Source organism: Camelina sativa, chromosome 18 (assembly GCF_000633955.1).
Source record: "Camelina sativa cultivar DH55 chromosome 18, Cs, whole genome shotgun sequence".
Lineage (NCBI taxonomy): Eukaryota > Viridiplantae > Streptophyta > Magnoliopsida > Brassicales > Brassicaceae > Camelina > Camelina sativa.
In genome coordinates this window covers 15083375-15100594 of record NC_025702.1, presented here as the reverse complement: position 1 = coordinate 15100594, position 17220 = coordinate 15083375, and the positions used below count along the sequence as shown (strand labels likewise).

At 36.2% G+C, this 17220-nt stretch overlaps 5 protein-coding genes and 1 pseudogene across 6 annotated transcripts; all 6 read right to left on the bottom strand.

Annotated features, from left to right (window-relative positions):
* Positions 1813-3532, bottom strand: LOC104761747 (putative F-box/FBD/LRR-repeat protein At5g56810). The gene is made up of 3 exons (XM_010484863.2): positions 2536-3532; positions 2307-2444; positions 1813-2217 (listed from the first exon to the last, which is right to left on the bottom strand). Exons 1-3 carry the CDS (start codon positions 3433-3435, stop codon positions 1933-1935), a joined length of 1323 nt encoding a protein of 440 aa, XP_010483165.1. The 5' UTR covers positions 3436-3532; the 3' UTR covers positions 1813-1932.
* Positions 4004-5511, bottom strand: LOC104763534 (putative F-box/FBD/LRR-repeat protein At5g56810). The gene is made up of 3 exons (XM_010486891.1): positions 4642-5511; positions 4386-4520; positions 4004-4291 (listed from the first exon to the last, which is right to left on the bottom strand). The coding sequence occupies exons 1-3, from the start codon at positions 5509-5511 to the stop codon at positions 4004-4006; spliced, it is 1293 nt and encodes a 430-aa protein (XP_010485193.1).
* LOC104763533 lies at positions 6102-7636 on the bottom strand (annotated as a pseudogene).
* LOC104761746 (F-box/FBD/LRR-repeat protein At5g56420-like) lies at positions 7996-9971 on the bottom strand. The gene is made up of 4 exons (XM_010484862.2): positions 9841-9971; positions 8728-9722; positions 8480-8614; positions 7996-8394 (listed from the first exon to the last, which is right to left on the bottom strand). Exons 2-4 carry the CDS (start codon positions 9595-9597, stop codon positions 8092-8094), a joined length of 1308 nt encoding a protein of 435 aa, XP_010483164.1. The 5' UTR covers positions 9598-9722; positions 9841-9971; the 3' UTR covers positions 7996-8091.
* Positions 10114-12906, bottom strand: LOC104761745 (F-box/FBD/LRR-repeat protein At5g56420-like). 2 transcript variants are annotated; one of them, XR_763277.2, is made up of 5 exons: positions 11659-12906; positions 11364-11498; positions 10948-11276; positions 10639-10771; positions 10114-10510 (listed from the first exon to the last, which is right to left on the bottom strand). XR_763277.2 is itself a non-coding variant. In XM_010484861.2 (4 exons), the coding sequence occupies exons 2-4, from the start codon at positions 12508-12510 to the stop codon at positions 10995-10997; spliced, it is 1269 nt and encodes a 422-aa protein (XP_010483163.1). In that variant the 5' UTR covers positions 12511-12590; positions 12729-12906; the 3' UTR covers positions 10862-10994. The 2 variants fall into 2 exon arrangements, 1 of the variants encoding a protein (XP_010483163.1); XM_010484861.2 differs by lacking the exons at positions 10114-10510; positions 10639-10771 and having other exon boundaries at positions 10862-11276; positions 11659-12590; positions 12729-12906.
* LOC104761744 lies at positions 13043-17159 on the bottom strand. Its single transcript, XM_019240107.1, has 22 exons — positions 16902-17159; positions 16670-16708; positions 16519-16575; positions 16362-16425; positions 16222-16280; positions 16000-16121; positions 15780-15839; positions 15589-15647; positions 15366-15496; positions 15268-15306; positions 15117-15173; positions 14960-15023; positions 14820-14878; positions 14598-14719; positions 14378-14437; positions 14187-14245; positions 14018-14094; positions 13868-13906; positions 13704-13752; positions 13576-13623; positions 13360-13482; positions 13043-13265 (listed from the first exon to the last, which is right to left on the bottom strand). Exons 1-20 carry the CDS (start codon positions 16902-16904, stop codon positions 13583-13585), a joined length of 1260 nt encoding a protein of 419 aa, XP_019095652.1. The 5' UTR covers positions 16905-17159; the 3' UTR covers positions 13043-13265; positions 13360-13482; positions 13576-13582.

Below are 17220 nucleotides of genomic sequence, written 5' to 3'. Positions count from 1 at the left end.
GTTGTTTGACACATTATATGATCGAAGTGTTGATGTGTACTGAACAGTGGCTGAAATGTGAGATTCATATCAATGACAAAGGAGTCTCAACCATTCAACAACTTCTTTCTGAAATTAAGTTGCAAGATGATCTTATGAGAGGTACTTTTTTTTCTTTTAGTTCAGTTTTAATCTCTTAAATCTTAATAATGTTCGATTGATTTCTATTTTCTAACATTATGTCTTCTTCGATTTTCTACAGAGTTTTAACCTGATTTCAAAGACTGAAAGATCAGTAGAGTGATTGATTGAGAGAGTGAGCTATTGAGGTATTTCTCTATCGAGTGACTCGGCCATAAATTGTTTTCTTAGTCTCTTACGGTTGAGTGTATAGTTTACCAATTGATTGATATTGTTCTGTGTTTTTTATTGTATTGGGTTTACCCTATTGGGTCCTATACTCGTATATCCGAAAAACCGAACCCGATTGGGTTTTACCCGAACCCGAACCTGATACCCGAATGCCCAGGGCTGGTGAGATGCATGAAGACTTTATCCATAATAAGTACTAGCAAGCTAGTATTATATTATATTTCTGCCATTTTTTTGCTTTTGGAAAAATAAGATGTGGTCAATCACGTCAACGATGTAATCTTCCCATGTTTATTTAGACCAATAAAGGATAAAACTATTTTTTTTAGTTTCTAATCTTCCTATGCAGCAATATGATTACTATTTGGACCTTCTTAATTATAAAATTGGATTAGATGAGTATTTGATGATGATTTACATATATACTTTTGTTTTTTTTTTTTTGTATTTGAAACCAATGATGATAATTTAGATACAGTAGAACCTCTATAAATTAATAAGGTCGGGACCATAAAATTTTATTAATTTATAGAGGTTTTAATTTATCGATAAATTAATAAAATATTAATTTATGAATATAATTTTTTATGAGAAATTCAGAGTTTAGAAGAAATTGCTACTACTATTTTTCAAGGTGATGATGTAGTTGAAGAAGATATGACAGTACCTTTAGAACCAGTTACACGTAAGGAAGCAATTATCGCGTCAAGAACTCTTTATAATTTTTAGATGTGATTTGAGAACACAACACCAGAAGTTTTTGATGCAGTCAGAAAGATTAGAGATGCTCTCCAACAATAATGCAAATTTAAGAACAAACAAACAACAATAGATTCATATTTCATTAGATTTTCTTAGATATATATATATATACTAGTTTATTTGATTATTAATTTATGATATTGATGGGACCATATTTTTACATGGGATTTTCAAAAAAAATATTAATTTATTATTTTATCGAATAGTGTCCAAAATTACACTAGTCCCAACTTGGGACCGGAGAAATTTATTAATTTATAGAGGTTATTAATTTCCCGAGTATTAATTTATAGAGGTTCTAGTGTACTTGCAAACTAATAGACAAATACGTAAGGGGTAATAAGAATAGGTTGAGTTAATTGGGATTCATTATTGTTCAAGTTAGTATAATCTCAATCGTAGAAGTAGGTACTAAGTTAGCTAAGATTAGTTAAGATAAGTAAGTTGTTGGAGTGGTAAGAGAGTCAGTTGTCTTTTGTTTGTAATCTAGTGTTAGTGTGTGTTTTGATGATGTTGTAAGAACCATCCTTGTGATCAATATTAAAAATGTAGACAATCAAAGTGTTATCTCTCTAAGGTTCTTCTTGTTTTTACTTAATGACAAAACAGAGAGTAAAACAGAGTGAGAGATGTAGAGAGATATAGAGGGAACGGACCTGCAACTTGTAGAAGTGATACAAGGTCCTAATCAAAGTGAGAACTATCTCAATAAAAAGGGGGAAAGTTTAATAATTCTAATGGAAATTCAGATTCGAAATAATAAATTTATCTCTTGCTAAAGTTCAAATCCAAGATATAACCCATTTCCACGAGAAATTTCTAAAATTTAACTAAAAGCTGACAAATGGTTGAAGCCTTAGACATAGATTCCAACTCCTTAATCATCAACTGACCATTCTCCATGTCCCTTGAACACAGAGAGATTGTAGCATTCTTCAAACAACGAGCGTTTTTCAAAACGTACGCCGCAGCTTCTATCTCTTCATATGTTCCTGCGTAGCCTATCCACGCGAAAGTCTCGAGGTGGAAGCTCAAACATTCAGGAACCGAGCTCGGGTTAGAGACTGAAAATGGTTGATCCTCGACAGTATAGTTGGGATGTTGCTGATCAGAAACAAAAGACATTGTGTTAGATCAATTCAAAGCCCTCAAAACGCAATACTAATAAATTGGAGACTGTGACTTTTACTTACGTGGTTGAGCTTGAGTGCTCGTAAAGACGGTACATCTTTCAGCAAACTCATAAGTAGATTCGACCTAAAGTTGTCGTAAATGTCTAATTCCAGATGAAGAAGCTGCTTGGATATGAATCTATCTGTAAGGTGAAAAACCTAAACAAGAAAACATGATTATAGTGTTTATCTTGAAAACAATGCTATCTTCAAAGAACAGAGATTAATTGTGGGAGAAGAAAGAAGTTACCATTGAAGGATACAAATCTAGGGAAAGATGTCCAACTGAGGTAAGAACTTTAGGAAGCTTCTCATTCTTTGACAGATTAACTTTAACATCTGCCTCCACCAACTTAGACATATCTACAACAAAACTGTAACAACCTACGCGATCGAAGATCTTCAAGTACTTCAACGAAGGAGCAGTAATCTCGACGATGGCCTTGTCGTCAGCATAATAGCTTTGTTCTTTAGTGAAAGATAACCTCTGTAGAGAAGGGACTGATATGGTAAACACAAAACTGCCTACACTGCAAGTTCTTTGGATGAAGAGATCTTCAAGAACAGGACAAGCCGATAATAGTATGAGAAAGAGTCTTCCTGACTCGAACTTAACACATTTGAGGTACAAACTTTTCAGGGATTGGAAGCAAACGGGAGACTCAACAACATCAACAAGAATATGGCCTTGGAGTTTTAAGACAGCTAGTGTTTGGAAGACATTGAGGTTCTTTGGGAAACTGATAGTACTGTAATAACAAGGATAAGTAGTAGAAGAGATTGAGATCTCAAGGAGAGAGGAATGAATAGTGTTTGGGGAGGAAAACAGAGAATCTAAGGAATCAGAGTGTTTCCTAAGTTTGAGATTTAGGGTTCTGAGAAGTGGAGCATCATGTAATTGCAAGGACCTGAAACAGAATTGGACAAAACCTCCAGCGGAACCAATGTTGGGACAAGAATTTTCATCATACACAAGAGTTGACAACATCTTCCATACAGGTTTCCATCGTTTAGACAATTGACTTGTGGACATCGCATTGCTTACCGGGATTAGTGAGAGTATTCGGAAAAGCAAATCGTTAGGTAATTGGCTGATCCTATCTTCGTACGTAACCTCTTCGGTTCCAGATCTTGCATCATCCATCGCCATATCGTTAGTTCTGATGGAAGAATATTAAAAATAAAATAAAAAAACCCTAGTTTTTGGCTCACGCGTAGAGGAGCAGGATTAGAAATGACAGATATGAAACTTTGTTTGTTTGTTAATCTTTTTCTAAGTCTTTTTGGTTTTTTTTTTTTAATCACATAAGATAAGTTATAATTTGTTATGTACTGTACATTTGGAGAAAAATGTAAATTAAAACAAAAAAAAGTGGAAAGATGAAGATCTCACCTTAATAATTTCTCTTTGATTTTGTGTCAAAAATTAAATTTTAGTTCTATATATTTATCAGTTATCACTACATATTTGTTTGACTAACTAGAATAAGAAGAAAGCAGATAAAGGACAAAAATCATCTAAAAAGGTTAAAACAATATTCCCCCTAATTTTTATTACTCTTTGTTTTAGATTATTTGCCATCCTCAATTTCCAATGTAATTTTTACAATAAAATTCTAAATATAACCTTATTAAACTAACACAATAAATAACATAATAAATTATTGGTGAGGTTAAACTTGTTAATTTACACCGTTTTTTAGTTTAAGTAAAATTCTCTAGAATGACAAAGTAATTAAAACGGGAGGGAGTATGTTCTTAACTCGAACTACAACATCCTTCTCCCCACCTGGACAACCTTCTGAATATATAAGGATTGAAGCGGTTTTTAAGTGACGAGCGTTTTGCAGAATGTAAACGACGACTTCTTTCACTTCCTCTCTTCCTACAAAGCCTCTAAATTCAAGATTTTCAAGATGGAAGGATACGCATTCAGGAACTAAGATCGGTGCAGAGACTGGAGGAAGTTGATCCTCGGTCCCTCGGGTCGTATAAATAAAATGGTTCTGTGAAACATATATAAATGCATTTTAAGCTCTCTTGAAACAGAGATCAGTAAGTAACTAAAGGGAAATTAAGTGAAACATATTTTTTCAATACCTCGTGAAGCTTGAGAACTTGTAGTTTAGGGGAATATTTGAGCAAATGCAGAAGCATATTAAGCGGAAGTTTGTGGGAAATATGTAGTTTCAGACGAAGAAGCCGATGAGAAATTCCATTGGCAAGAGGTAGAACCTGCACTCCACAACATTATTTAGTTATTACCAAACTCCAAAAGCATATACAACAAATGCCATCTTTCAAATAAAACAAGACCGAGAAGGGTCATCTAGTTACCAATATGGTAGTAACTTACCATTGAAGGATGTAGATGTATTATTGAAAGAAACTCTACCGAGGTAAGCAATCTGATCAACTTCTCAGCTTGGTATTGTGAAAGTATTACTTTTGCACCCACCAACTTCGGCATATCTTTAACGAATTTAATACAACCACTCCAGTCTATGATCTTTAAGTACTTCAAAGAAGGAGCATTAATCTCTAATTTTAGGTCACCGTTATCGACATGGTCAGTGATATGTAATCTCTGTAGAGAAGGTACTGATATGGTGAAAGGGTGGATGCGAGTATTGACATTTGTTACGAAGAAGAGATCTTCAAGAACAGGACAAGCCGATAAAAGTATCCCCAAAGACGATTTGGACCAGAACATCACACTTATGAGATGCAAACTTTTCAGGGACTGGAAACAAACAGGAGAATCAACAGCAACATTCAGAGTAATAGTGCCTTGGAGTTTCGAGACGACTAGTGTTTGGAAAACTTTAAAGTTTTTTGGGAAACCTATATAATTCTTAGATAAAGAAGTGATTGAGATCTCAAGGAGAGTGGAAGGAAGGTTTGTGAATAACAGAGAATCTATGACTATGGAAGCAGCTTTCTTGTCAAGTTTGAGGATTAAGGTTCTAAGAAGCCGCGCTTTAGGTAAAGACATGCTACAAAATTGGGCAAAGCCAAGGGAACCAATAACGGTGGGACAAGTTTCATCATACACAAGTGTTGGCATCATCTTCCATACAGGTTTCCATTGTTTAGACAACAAGCTTGTGCTCATTGCAGTTCTTACCGGAACTAAGGAGAGTATCTTGATGAGCAAATCGTCAGACAAGTTACTGATTCTATCAGAATTAGTAACCTCTTTGATTTTTAATCCCGCAGATTCCATCGCCCAACCAGAGATTAGAAAAGTGCTAGATCGCTTCGTTAGATCTCAAGGAAGAATAGAACCCTTTTTTTGTGACAACGAATAAAACCCTAATTTTTGGCTTGAGATCAAAGGAATACACAGATACAGTACAATAAAACTAGAAAATTTTGGTCGGTCTTTCTAATTGTCTTCTGGGCCTTGGCAGCTGTTTGGACTTTGGAGATCCATTAAATATAAAAAATAAAATACTACAGTGTCATATTTATATAAAAATTATATGCTAAACTCACTTGGTCTTGAACCACACTTCATGGCTTCATGCAGTTCCCAATTCCTCAAACTTTTTTTTTGTTTTTCAACCTGATTCTGCCCCGAATCCAACAGTCATACAAACACAAACGCCTTTAAGGGTAATGATAAACTGGTAAATAAGGCATTCCGTCCAATATCCTCAAAAAGACTAATTAGTGCCACATATAGAGCCGGTTATTTACTTCCTTGCACCAGAACTAAAGCAGATGGAATTATCAGAATCAGTACGAACAAAACTTGGTAAGAAAACCCAAAAACTTACTATGTGGTCAAATAATTGTTTCAGAAATATCTTGTTACAAAAAGAGGTAAAAAATCTGATTAAACACAAGCTGACATGCTTCTGAACCTCTCTGGCCACATTCTCTAACTCGTTGAAAATCCGATTCCTCTCTGAAGAGAACATCGCCATCTTTAGATTACTCGCATTTGTTAATATGTATTCCGCCACTTTTTTCTCTTGCTTTGTTCCTTTGTAATGTCCCCACTCGAAGATCTCTAGATGAGACGATAAACATATGGGAACAGAGCATGGTTCGTTCCAGCTGTGATCCATCGATTCAGTACTACATTGAACACAATGTTTCTGTGACAATAGAAGAAAACATTATAACAGATGTGTTAGAAGTTTTAGAACCGTTCAAAAGCTGGAAAAACAAATTATGGGAACTGCATAAATAAATTACATACCAATTTGAGCTTGAGAACCTGAAGTCTTGGAGCGTCTTTGAGAATAAGGTTTAATAGATTCGACCACTCTTGAGAACATGTACATAGCTCAAGATGCTCAAGATACAAGAAGGAAGTGCCGCCGCCACTAGGATATGTGATCTGCAATAAAAGCAAAACACACAAAAGAGGTTAAATATTATATGATTTCATATCTTTGATGACATTAATTCAGATTATTAAAGATGGGGTTTTTACCTTTGAAGTTTTAGAACACAAAGAGAGATGTTGGATTGAGGTAATAGATCTAATAAACTTCTCAGATTGATCACAGTCAACCACTACATTGGCCTTGACCAGCTTAGGCATATTTTCAAACTGTAACAAGTTACTGAAGTGATCTTTAATGCTCAAGTACCTCAAAGAAGGAGTATTTATCACAAATCCGTGTACATCCACGGGTCGAGATACCGCATACGTATAATCGATAGATAAACTCATCAAAGTAGGCACATTGATAGTGTATATCTTCACATTGACATATGTTGTTCGTCTCACAACCAATTCTTCAAGTTTCGGACAAACGTTTAAAAGCCTTTGAACAGATTTGTCGGCTGAGAACAGCAGATGCAGAGTTTTTGAGGGATCTAAACCGCATATAATCATATGATCCATCGTTATCCACGAAAATTAGTCTTTTAAGTATCAGTGTATTGAGATTCCAGTAATCCCAACTACGGAAGCTACTCGGAAATGTTTGAGGTAAATAGTATGACTCGATACTCACCTCAGAGAGATCAACCGAGGAGTTAGCCAATGGTCTGAAGAAGAAATTCAGTTGATCACGTAGGTGTACCTTGAGATGGAAGCTCTTTATAGTCACTCCAGCATTATTATTATTACTAAACCGTAACGAATTAGAAACAAATTGACCAAAGTCAAAACTATTGCATCTTAAGCAATTATCACAATTGAGTATTGTCACTCGTTTCCAGAGACCACGCCATCGGTTCGACAAGACGCTCGTGAATACCAACGTTTTATAACAAAGTGATGACAATATCTTCAAGAGCAAGTCATCTGGTAATGAACTGATCATGTCTATTTTCTCATTATTCAGATTTTTCTTCTGAATTTTACTGTCCCTTTCCATGAAACTCATGGCCAAGAGATGATATAGAGAGAAAAACAAAAAATTGAGATAATTTGTTGTGTCTATATGAATGTGACTTTGGGGTTAATATAAAGAAGAGACTCTAGGCTATTTCTTCTACCCACAAGGCCACAAGTCTCAATGCTAATAGGAATATGCCAAAACACAATTTATATTCTACCCGGCCGATCATATCCTAATCCTACTAATAAAATCTTTTTTTTTTTCTTTTACAATAATTTCATACATTACTTCTTTTTTTTTTTAATTTTTGCCTAATAATGGAAATTAAATTCAGATGTTACATTATCTTTGTCCGACATAGTAAAATCTTTCTATTATTTTAACAAAGATAATGATGACAAGTTTGAATATACAGTATTGGCAGAACAATACAAAGCTCTGTTTGAAACTTTGAAGTTTGAACAAGGTATTCATCGAGCTTTCTGATAAAAATCCACATTCTAACAGCTTTTAAATCTTTGGTAAAGAGATAAATACATTGTAAGCTCACATGCTCTTGAACTCCTTGAAGCAATTTCCAATTCTTCAAACATCTTGTGTCTGTGCACCAACTCATCTGTTTCAGGATAGATAGTTGCAGTCTCTAGTCTCTTCGCGTTCTTCAAAATATAAACCGCCACTTCTTTATCTACTTCCGTTCCTGCATAGTCCCTCCATTCAAAGGTTTTGAGATGGTACAAACATTCAGGAACACTACTCGGCTGAATCGAGCAAACCGTACGACCCTCACACATCAAATGGTTCTGCAACCAATGGTAAAAGTGCATTAGGCTTTTAAACCGGAAACCAAAGCATGGTTGAGAAAATTTGGGCTATGGAAGAAAGTACCATGGCAAGCTTGAGAACTTGTAGTTTAGGGGAATGTTGGAGCACAGTCACAAGCATATTCGTCCAGTTACTTTCACATAAACATAGCTCTAAACTCACAAGCTGAGATAAAACGGTGCCAGTGGGAAAGGGATACTGCATTTAACCAACACAAGCAATAAAGAAAGCAAATGTAATGACATATACAAAAGTCTCAAAGTATTTTTTTCCGTTACCAATGGAAGATCAAAAGAGAGCAAGAACATTACCTCTTGAGGTAAGCATAGAGAAAGACACTTGACACAGGTAAAACACTTTAGAACCTTGGCTTGGCAGGACACAGATAAGAGATTTGCCTCGACAAGTTTGGGCATATTACCTATCAAGGTAAGCTCACCAAAGTAGTCCACAATGGTGAACTGCTTCAAACAATGGTAATGTACCACAAACAAATCATTCTCAGTCTCCAAGTCTTGCAATGTATTCCTAATGGAGAAACTCACAAGGGATGGCACATTAATAGTGAAAGTCGCCACATTGTCATCGTGACAAGTTTCTACAACCAAATCTTCAAGAACAGGGGAATTTGATATAAGCCTAACGAAAGATTCCTCATCTACATATTTCACAAACAAAAGGCGCAACGTCTTGAGGGATTGAAAACTAATCTGAGAAGGAACTTCCAAAAAAATCACCTTTTTGAGTTCCAAAGTCTCAAGTGTTTCACATCTAAATAGCCTATCCGGCAATCTTATAATCCCATATTCATAACAAAAACCTATCGTCAGATCACGGACGAAACGTTGAACTGCAATTCTGACCCATAAATCAATCTCCGAGGGGCTACATCCCGAAGCACGGTTGAGATGAAAACATTCAAGAACCGGTGCCTTATGCAGTAGCAAAGTCCCATAAACCAACTGTGACATATTTATGCAATGACTCTCATCATTAGTCTTTGGAACCTCATCCTCATCTTCCCTATCCTCCGGGTACTCACCAAAGATAAGTGTTGGCACCAATGTCCAAAGAGACTTCCATCGTTTAGACAAAATGCTCATGGCTACGGCATCTTTTGTTTGGAGTAATGACAGTATCTTGATGAGTACATCATCGGACAATTGACTAATTTTGTCCATATTTTTGTAATTACAAGCACAGAGAACTCCCAAAGCTTATGTTTTCCCCCAAACTTTCACTTGTCAGTACCTTAATCTCGAACTCAAAGAAGAAAAAGGTGAAGACTTTACAATCTGATTTTAACCTGGAAACGACATGGATACGAAAGAATCATGAAATCTCAAAAGGGTCTCAAGCAAAATCAAGTCTTTCACAGATTGAGGGAAAAAAAAAAAACAGTAGCAATTGAAACAGAGACATACCCGTGTAAATGTAACTTCTCCTCTCACCGCTTCATCATTTGAGAACTGAGATAAACCTTAAATTGTTAGTTAGTTTGTTCCAATGTCTGAAACTCAATCAGAGGAAGGGAACTGAAAAGCCTAACAGTGAATTTTAGATTTTTTTTTTTACTTGATTTTTTAAGCTAAAACCCCCATAAATATTTATGGCACAATAATGGATTTTTTTTTTTTTTCGTCACTTGTTCAAACCTTAGATAATGACAGATTTGTAAATACAGACGAAACATTCTAGGCTTTGTAACCATGAACAAGACAAAAAGCAAATCATTTTACAAGAATGTAATAGCTTTAAATCCACATTCAACTAGTTACTGAAAAGTTACAAATACTTTCAACAATGTAAAATTTTCTTCAGCGGTCAGCACACTGTAAGCTCACATGCTCTTGAGCCTCTCGTAGCAAATACCAATTCATCGATCACTTTAAGTCTGCACGCCAAAGTGACTAATTCAAGATCGATAGTTGCGGTCACTAATCGCTTTGCCTAATTCAAAATATACATAGCAACTTCTTTCTCTTCTTCTCTTCCTTGTCTCCACTCCAAGGATTTGAGATTGAACAATAAACATTCCGGAACACAACTCGGTTGAATCCAGCCAACTTTACGATCCACAGCTATACAATGATTCTACAATCAAATATTGTCGAAAATAGGGTTGCATTAGTTATTAGATATATACCTTGAGACCAGAAAACAAGACATGAAACTAGTCCTAAACTAGGAATTTACATTCTTTGGGTAGGGATGAAAGTTACCATCGCAAGCTTGAGAATATGAAGTTTAGGGGAATGTTGGAGCACAGACTCAAACATGTTCGACCAGTTCTCTGAGCACACATAACTCCAAACGCACGAGTTGAAGTAAAACGCTACCAGTAGGATACTGCGCCTGCAGAGGGCACGACATATAGCAGAAGAGCAAAGCAAAAGATTCAATATTCACAGCTTGCAAGTGTTAGAAACCCATATAGAAGCATCAATTGAGAACAATATTATATCTCTATCCAAACATAGAGAACGGCGTTTGATAGAGGTTTGATAAAAAAGCCATAACAATAAACCCACATTAAACTAGTTAACTGGACAGTTTCAACACTTGGTGAGATTAATTTCTATCCCATTGTAAGCTCACAAGCTCTTGAACTCCTAGTTGCAATTTCCAGTTTCTCAAACATCTTATGTTTGCGCGCCAACTTGACTGAGTCAGGGTAGATAGTTGCAGTCACTAATCGCCTCGCGTTCTTCAAAATGTACATGGCCAGTTCTTTCTCTACTTGTGTTCCTCCATAGTTTCTCCATTCAAATGTTTTGAGTTGGTACAAGAAACATTCAGGAACACGCTCGGGCTGGATCCAACAAACATTACGAACCGTAGCTAGACAATGGTCATGGTTCTGCGATCAATGCACTACACTGTCAAAACCGGAAACCAAACATGACTAATAAATTTGCACTCATTGGACAGGGAAAAAGAAAGCTACCAGCTCAAGCTTGAGAACTTGTAGTTTAGGGGCATGCTGGAGCACACTCACAAGCATATTAGTCCAATTATCTTCACAGGTACATAGCTCCAAACATACAAGCTGGGATAGAACGATACCAGTAAGATACTGAGCCTGCATTTACATAACTTCAGATCATCAAGCTCATAAAGCTCATAACTTCAGATCATCAAGCTCATAAGCAAAGAAAAACAATGTACTCTTTCAGATCATCAAGCTCATAACTTCCATAGGAACAATTAATCAAAAATATGTTGAGATCAACACAAATTACCTCTCCAAATAAGCAGAGATAAAGACGCTTGACAAAGGTAAAAGGTTCCAAAACCTTGGCATAGAGGCACTCGTATTGAAGATTTGCCTCTACAAGTTTGGGCATATTACCTATCAGATTAAGTTCACCAAAGTAGTCCATAACTTTCAACTGCTTCAAACCATGGGAATGTATCACAAACACTTCATCAGGATTTGGTAAATCTCGTAATGTACGAGAAACGGATAAACTCTGTAGGGACGCCACATTAACAGTGAATGTCACCACATTGTCCTCGTCACAAGTTTCCACAACCAAATCTTCAAGAACAGGACAATTTGATATAAACCTAGAGAAAGAGTCCTCATCTGAGTACCTCACAGAGAGAAGGCGTAACTTCTTGAGAGAACGAAAGCTAAACCGAGAAGGAACGTCCAAAGCAATCACTCTACAGAGTTCCAAAGTCTCAATTGCCTCACATCTAAAAAGCCTACTTGGCAACGTAACAGGGCCATGATCATTATAAAAACTTATCTTGAGATCACGCACAAAACGATCAACTGCGATTCGAACCCATAAACCAACCTCGGAACCGCTACATTCTGAAGCAATGTTGAGATGAAAACATTCAAGAACCGCTGCCTTATGTAACAGCAACGTCCCGGAAACAAACTGCGCCAGGTTTCTGGATTGATTCTCTTCTTCATCTTCATCCTCTGAGTCTGAGTAATCATCAAAGACAAGTCTTGGCACCAATGTCCAAAGAGACACCCATCGTTTAGACAAAGTGCTCATGGCGATGGCATCTTTTGTTGGAACTAATGATAATATCTTGATGAGTACATCATCGGACAATTGACTAATTTTGTCCATAACTCCAAAGTTTCACTACTCAGAACCGGAATCATGAACTCAAAGACGGAAAGATAAAGACTTTACCACTTGAACTGAACCTGGAAACATTAGGAATACGAAAGAATTGTGAAATTTCAAAAGGGTATCGGAATTGTAAAAGAGGGATCGATCAAGGTCAAGGCTTGTCGCAATAGATAGAGAGAGAGAGAGAGAGAGAGAGAGAGAGTAACATATACAGAGTTAAAAGAAGGTAAATCAAAGCCGAGACATATCCTTTCGTAACTTCTTCTCGTCACATTCGAAGAAGCAGAGAGAGTTCACAACAGTCACACATACACACTCACAAGTTCGTCGTCACTTGAGATCGATTGAAACCTAAATTCTCAAATTGATTTTTCTCCAATGTTGTAATAACCGAACGAGTGAACCGGATATTAGACTATGATCAGGTAGCCTTTATATCAAGAACCCATGACATTTATTTTATTTTTGTCGAAGTGATATATTTTGCTTAGGAAATCAAATGTATAAAATAAAAATAACAATATAGTAAAATCAAGAAACGCAAAGTAATTTGTATCTGAGAAATTTTATATTCTTTTGAAGAAAAATTTAAAGGCTTTTACATCTTAGTAATAAATAAATAAATAAAAGATCAAAATTCAAACTGGATTTTTAACTAATATAGGTAGGCATTTGTTCTTGGTTCTGAAGATTCCACCATATCAAAGGACTTGATGAGCATTCCCGTAGTATCGGTTAATGAGCGACGACTGCAAAACGTAAAAAAAGCAAACAGAGGATTCACATTTTCAGAACAAATAGGGAGAAGGTGGTTTGGTTTAATGTCATTTCTTTTGTGCTTACCGTCTGGAATCTAGGGACGTCTGGTGAAGCCTGAGGGTAGAATTTGTAGAACTTCATGTTTTGGAAGGCTTCCTTAGTTTCTTCGCTCATTTCTTCTATCGCTTTCAGTCGAGCTTCTCTTGCCTGCAAGAAATGAATCACACCATATTTAGCAAACAGTCTCACATAAAATGAACAGCTTACATATCTTATCTCAGTCTGGTTACATTTTTTTACCTCTCGTTTAGCTTTCATTGCTTCTCCAACACGCGCTGTGACAAATTCCTGAGTAAAAAAGAACAATGGTAATTAAAGATACACTCAGGCGTCATGAACTGAGAATTGTGTGACAGCCTCAAACTTACTTTGTTCTGCAAATAATCCTCCTTCTTGAATCAGACTATCAACAAATTCCTGAGATAAGATATGGACAAAAAGCCATCTCAACATCAATCATCAAACCATGAATGCAATTTGCACTCTTTTGAAACCAAATGAGGAAGTAATTAAACTTTAATCAAACGCAAACCTCAAGCTTTTGAAGCTCCCAGTTAAAATCACATACAACCTGTAAAAAAAACAGAACAATGTTCCCCTATCAAACCATTTCATGTAAATGTAATACTAGTAGACCTGTAACTTCCAACACAACATTCATTGCATAGTCAGAAATTTTTACCGGCGGATTAGAGGGAAACAATATATCGATTACAGCATCATGTTCAATTTCAGATTCCTCAAATGGTTGATAGAAATCTGCAAATACAAGAGATCTTAGATTTTTGTTGTTGCGTAGTAGCACATTAGCAACAATGAACATAAATTTATGGTATAGGAATAAAACTCACAAGCAACGCAATAGTCGAACTTCTTAGCATCGTCTTCATTCATATCTCTGAGAGCATCTCTGCAGGTAAATGTACAAAAGCTAAATTAAGTACATGCCAGAACTGGTAGGTTCAAACTACACTCTGTATAAAATCACCTTCATACATGCACCCTAAAGAAAAAATCCCTTCATCTGATACATGTTTCTTACCTAGACAGTGTACAGCGCATGCTAAAAATTTGAGAGTTCATCCTACCAACTTGTCCATCTCTGCAACAAGAACAAAGAAAAAGTAATTAGCAACTGCATGTAAAGATCAAAAGTAAGACCGTTAGCATAACCTCTGTCTCTCGTTTCAATGATTTTTTAGGCCATAGAAACGTAAGCAAATGTGAAGCATATAAGAGTTGTTGGAACTCATGCATGGTACCTATTATCAGAAGGAATGTAAGGAACCCATTCCATCCACATCTGCTTCATTGGAATGATTTCCATTCCACGCTGAATCGATCCGATATCTAGCTTGTCAGAAGGCGGAACGGGTGATTCAATCTGCAAAATATAAAATAATATATTACTGATATCAGTGCATGGTAGCAGCAAGCAGACCTTTTGATATATATAGAGAGATTTTAAAACAGTTAGTACTTACAACAATAACTGTTGGGACATTGATAATCATGTGTGCATCATCGTAGAGGACGAGCTGAGCTGTAAACATATACAAAAATGTAAAAAATGAATTTAAAAGTGCCAAAGGTGATTTGAAACAAGTGAGAAACATCATCATACGTTCTGCACCTCCAAAAACATAGACTGACTTCCCATAGAACATTCCTCCTTCTTCAAATGCTTCCTGAAAGATATTAAAAGAAGCCAGAATCTCTCAGGCGACATCAACAATATAAAATTAACCTGGAGAATGTACTAATAATCCAAAACAACTTACTTCAAGAGTTTTGAAACTCCAATTGAAACCATCGTAATATGTATCTAACTGGTCCACCTGCAATCACAATTTAAAACAACCAACCGTAAGCAAAGATTTATTATATCAATGGTGGAGACAGTAACTCCGATCAACAATATAATATTATTACCTCAGTTCCCACTGGAAATGCAGCCTTCCACAAATCTTTCTGAAACACATACCAAAAACAAGCGTACATGTAAATTTTGCGCCATTGATACTACACACGGCACCGATGATAAGAAAAGAGAAGGACACNATTGCATAGTCAGAAATTTTTACCGGCGGATTAGAGGGAAACAATATATCGATTACAGCATCATGTTCAATTTCAGATTCCTCAAATGGTTGATAGAAATCTGCAAATACAAGAGATCTTAGATTTTTGTTGTTGCGTAGTAGCACATTAGCAACAATGAACATAAATTTATGGTATAGGAATAAAACTCACAAGCAACGCAATAGTCGAACTTCTTAGCATCGTCTTCATTCATATCTCTGAGAGCATCTCTGCAGGTAAATGTACAAAAGCTAAATTAAGTACATGCCAGAACTGGTAGGTTCAAACTACACTCTGTATAAAATCACCTTCATACATGCACCCTAAAGAAAAAATCCCTTCATCTGATACATGTTTCTTACCTAGACAGTGTACAGCGCATGCTAAAAATTTGAGAGTTCATCCTACCAACTTGTCCATCTCTGCAACAAGAACAAAGAAAAAGTAATTAGCAACTGCATGTAAAGATCAAAAGTAAGACCGTTAGCATAACCTCTGTCTCTCGTTTCAATGATTTTTTAGGCCATAGAAACGTAAGCAAATGTGAAGCATATAAGAGTTGTTGGAACTCATGCATGGTACCTATTATCAGAAGGAATGTAAGGAACCCATTCCATCCACATCTGCTTCATTGGAATGATTTCCATTCCACGCTGAATCGATCCGATATCTAGCTTGTCAGAAGGCGGAACGGGTGATTCAATCTGCAAAATATAAAATAATATATTACTGATATCAGTGCATGGTAGCAGCAAGCAGACCTTTTGATATATATAGAGAGATTTTAAAACAGTTAGTACTTACAACAATAACTGTTGGGACATTGATAATCATGTGTGCATCATCGTAGAGGACGAGCTGAGCTGTAAACATATACAAAAATGTAAAAAATGAATTTAAAAGTGCCAAAGGTGATTTGAAACAAGTGAGAAACATCATCATACGTTCTGCACCTCCAAAAACATAGACTGACTTCCCATAGAACATTCCTCCTTCTTCAAATGCTTCCTGAAAGATATTAAAAGAAGCCAGAATCTCTCAGGCGACATCAACAATATAAAATTAACCTGGAGAATGTACTAATAATCCAAAACAACTTACTTCAAGAGTTTTGAAACTCCAATTGAAACCATCGTAATATGTATCTAACTGGTCCACCTGCAATCACAATTTAAAACAACCAACCGTAAGCAAAGATTTATTATATCAATGGTGGAGACAGTAACTCCGATCAACAATATAATATTATTACCTCAGTTCCCACTGGAAATGCAGCCTTCCACAAATCTTTCTGAAACACATACCAAAAACAAGCGTACATGTAAATTTTGCGCCATTGATACTACACACGGCACCGATGATAAGAAAAGAGAAGGACACAACCCCTTAGATCTATACATTCAGGTGCTCATGATATATGAAACCCTAAACCCCGGACCAAGAAACGCAATCTAATCATCGTACAAGAAAGAAGAGGACTTTACCATGTTTTCGGATAATGCGAGAGGAGAGGAGAGCGATGTGTTTGCTACTCTTATGAGGTGTATGTGTAAACAAAGAGAAGAGATGAGATGAGAGGGGATGAGAGGGAGATTTGGGGTTTTAAAACAGAGAAATGGGAAGCTTCAGTTTCACGCTGATAACTTATCACCGTTAGATTCTTTCTGTCTGCAATTTTCACGCAGCTTTCTCCACCGTTGGATCCTATTTAGCTTACTGTTGACGCCAGCGTTTTTATTACAGTTTCTTTCCTTTTATTAACTAACACGCGATGGATTTTGTACTCTTTTTTTTTTTTTTTTT

Coding starts and splice junctions, on each gene's coding strand:
- LOC104761747 (XM_010484863.2), bottom strand. CDS start 3,435: ATGGCGATGGATGATGCAAGATCTGGAACCGAAGAGGTTACGTACGAA. Junction 2,445..2,535: donor TAGATTTGTATCCTTCAATG/GTAACTTCTTTC, acceptor TTTCTTGTTTAG/GTTTTTCACCTTACAGATAG. Junction 2,218..2,306: donor GAGCACTCAAGCTCAACCAC/GTAAGTAAAAGT, acceptor GTTTCTGATCAG/CAACATCCCAACTATACTGT.
- LOC104763534 (XM_010486891.1), bottom strand. CDS start 5,511: ATGGAATCTGCGGGATTAAAAATCAAAGAGGTTACTAATTCTGATAGA. Junction 4,521..4,641: donor TACATCTACATCCTTCAATG/GTAAGTTACTAC, acceptor TGTGGAGTGCAG/GTTCTACCTCTTGCCAATGG. Junction 4,292..4,385: donor AAGTTCTCAAGCTTCACGAG/GTATTGAAAAAA, acceptor TATGTTTCACAG/AACCATTTTATTTATACGAC.
- LOC104761746 (XM_010484862.2), bottom strand. CDS start 9,597: ATGGACAAAATTAGTCAATTGTCCGATGATGTACTCATCAAGATACTG. Junction 8,615..8,727: donor CTCTATGCTTACCTCAAGAG/GTAATGTTCTTG, acceptor GGTTAAATGCAG/TATCCCTTTCCCACTGGCAC. Junction 8,395..8,479: donor AAGTTCTCAAGCTTGCCATG/GTACTTTCTTCC, acceptor CATTGGTTGCAG/AACCATTTGATGTGTGAGGG.
- LOC104761745 (XM_010484861.2), bottom strand. CDS start 12,510: ATGGACAAAATTAGTCAATTGTCCGATGATGTACTCATCAAGATATTA. Junction 11,499..11,658: donor ATCTCTGCTTATTTGGAGAG/GTAATTTGTGTT, acceptor ATGTAAATGCAG/GCTCAGTATCTTACTGGTAT. Junction 11,277..11,363: donor AAGTTCTCAAGCTTGAGCTG/GTAGCTTTCTTT, acceptor CATTGATCGCAG/AACCATGACCATTGTCTAGC.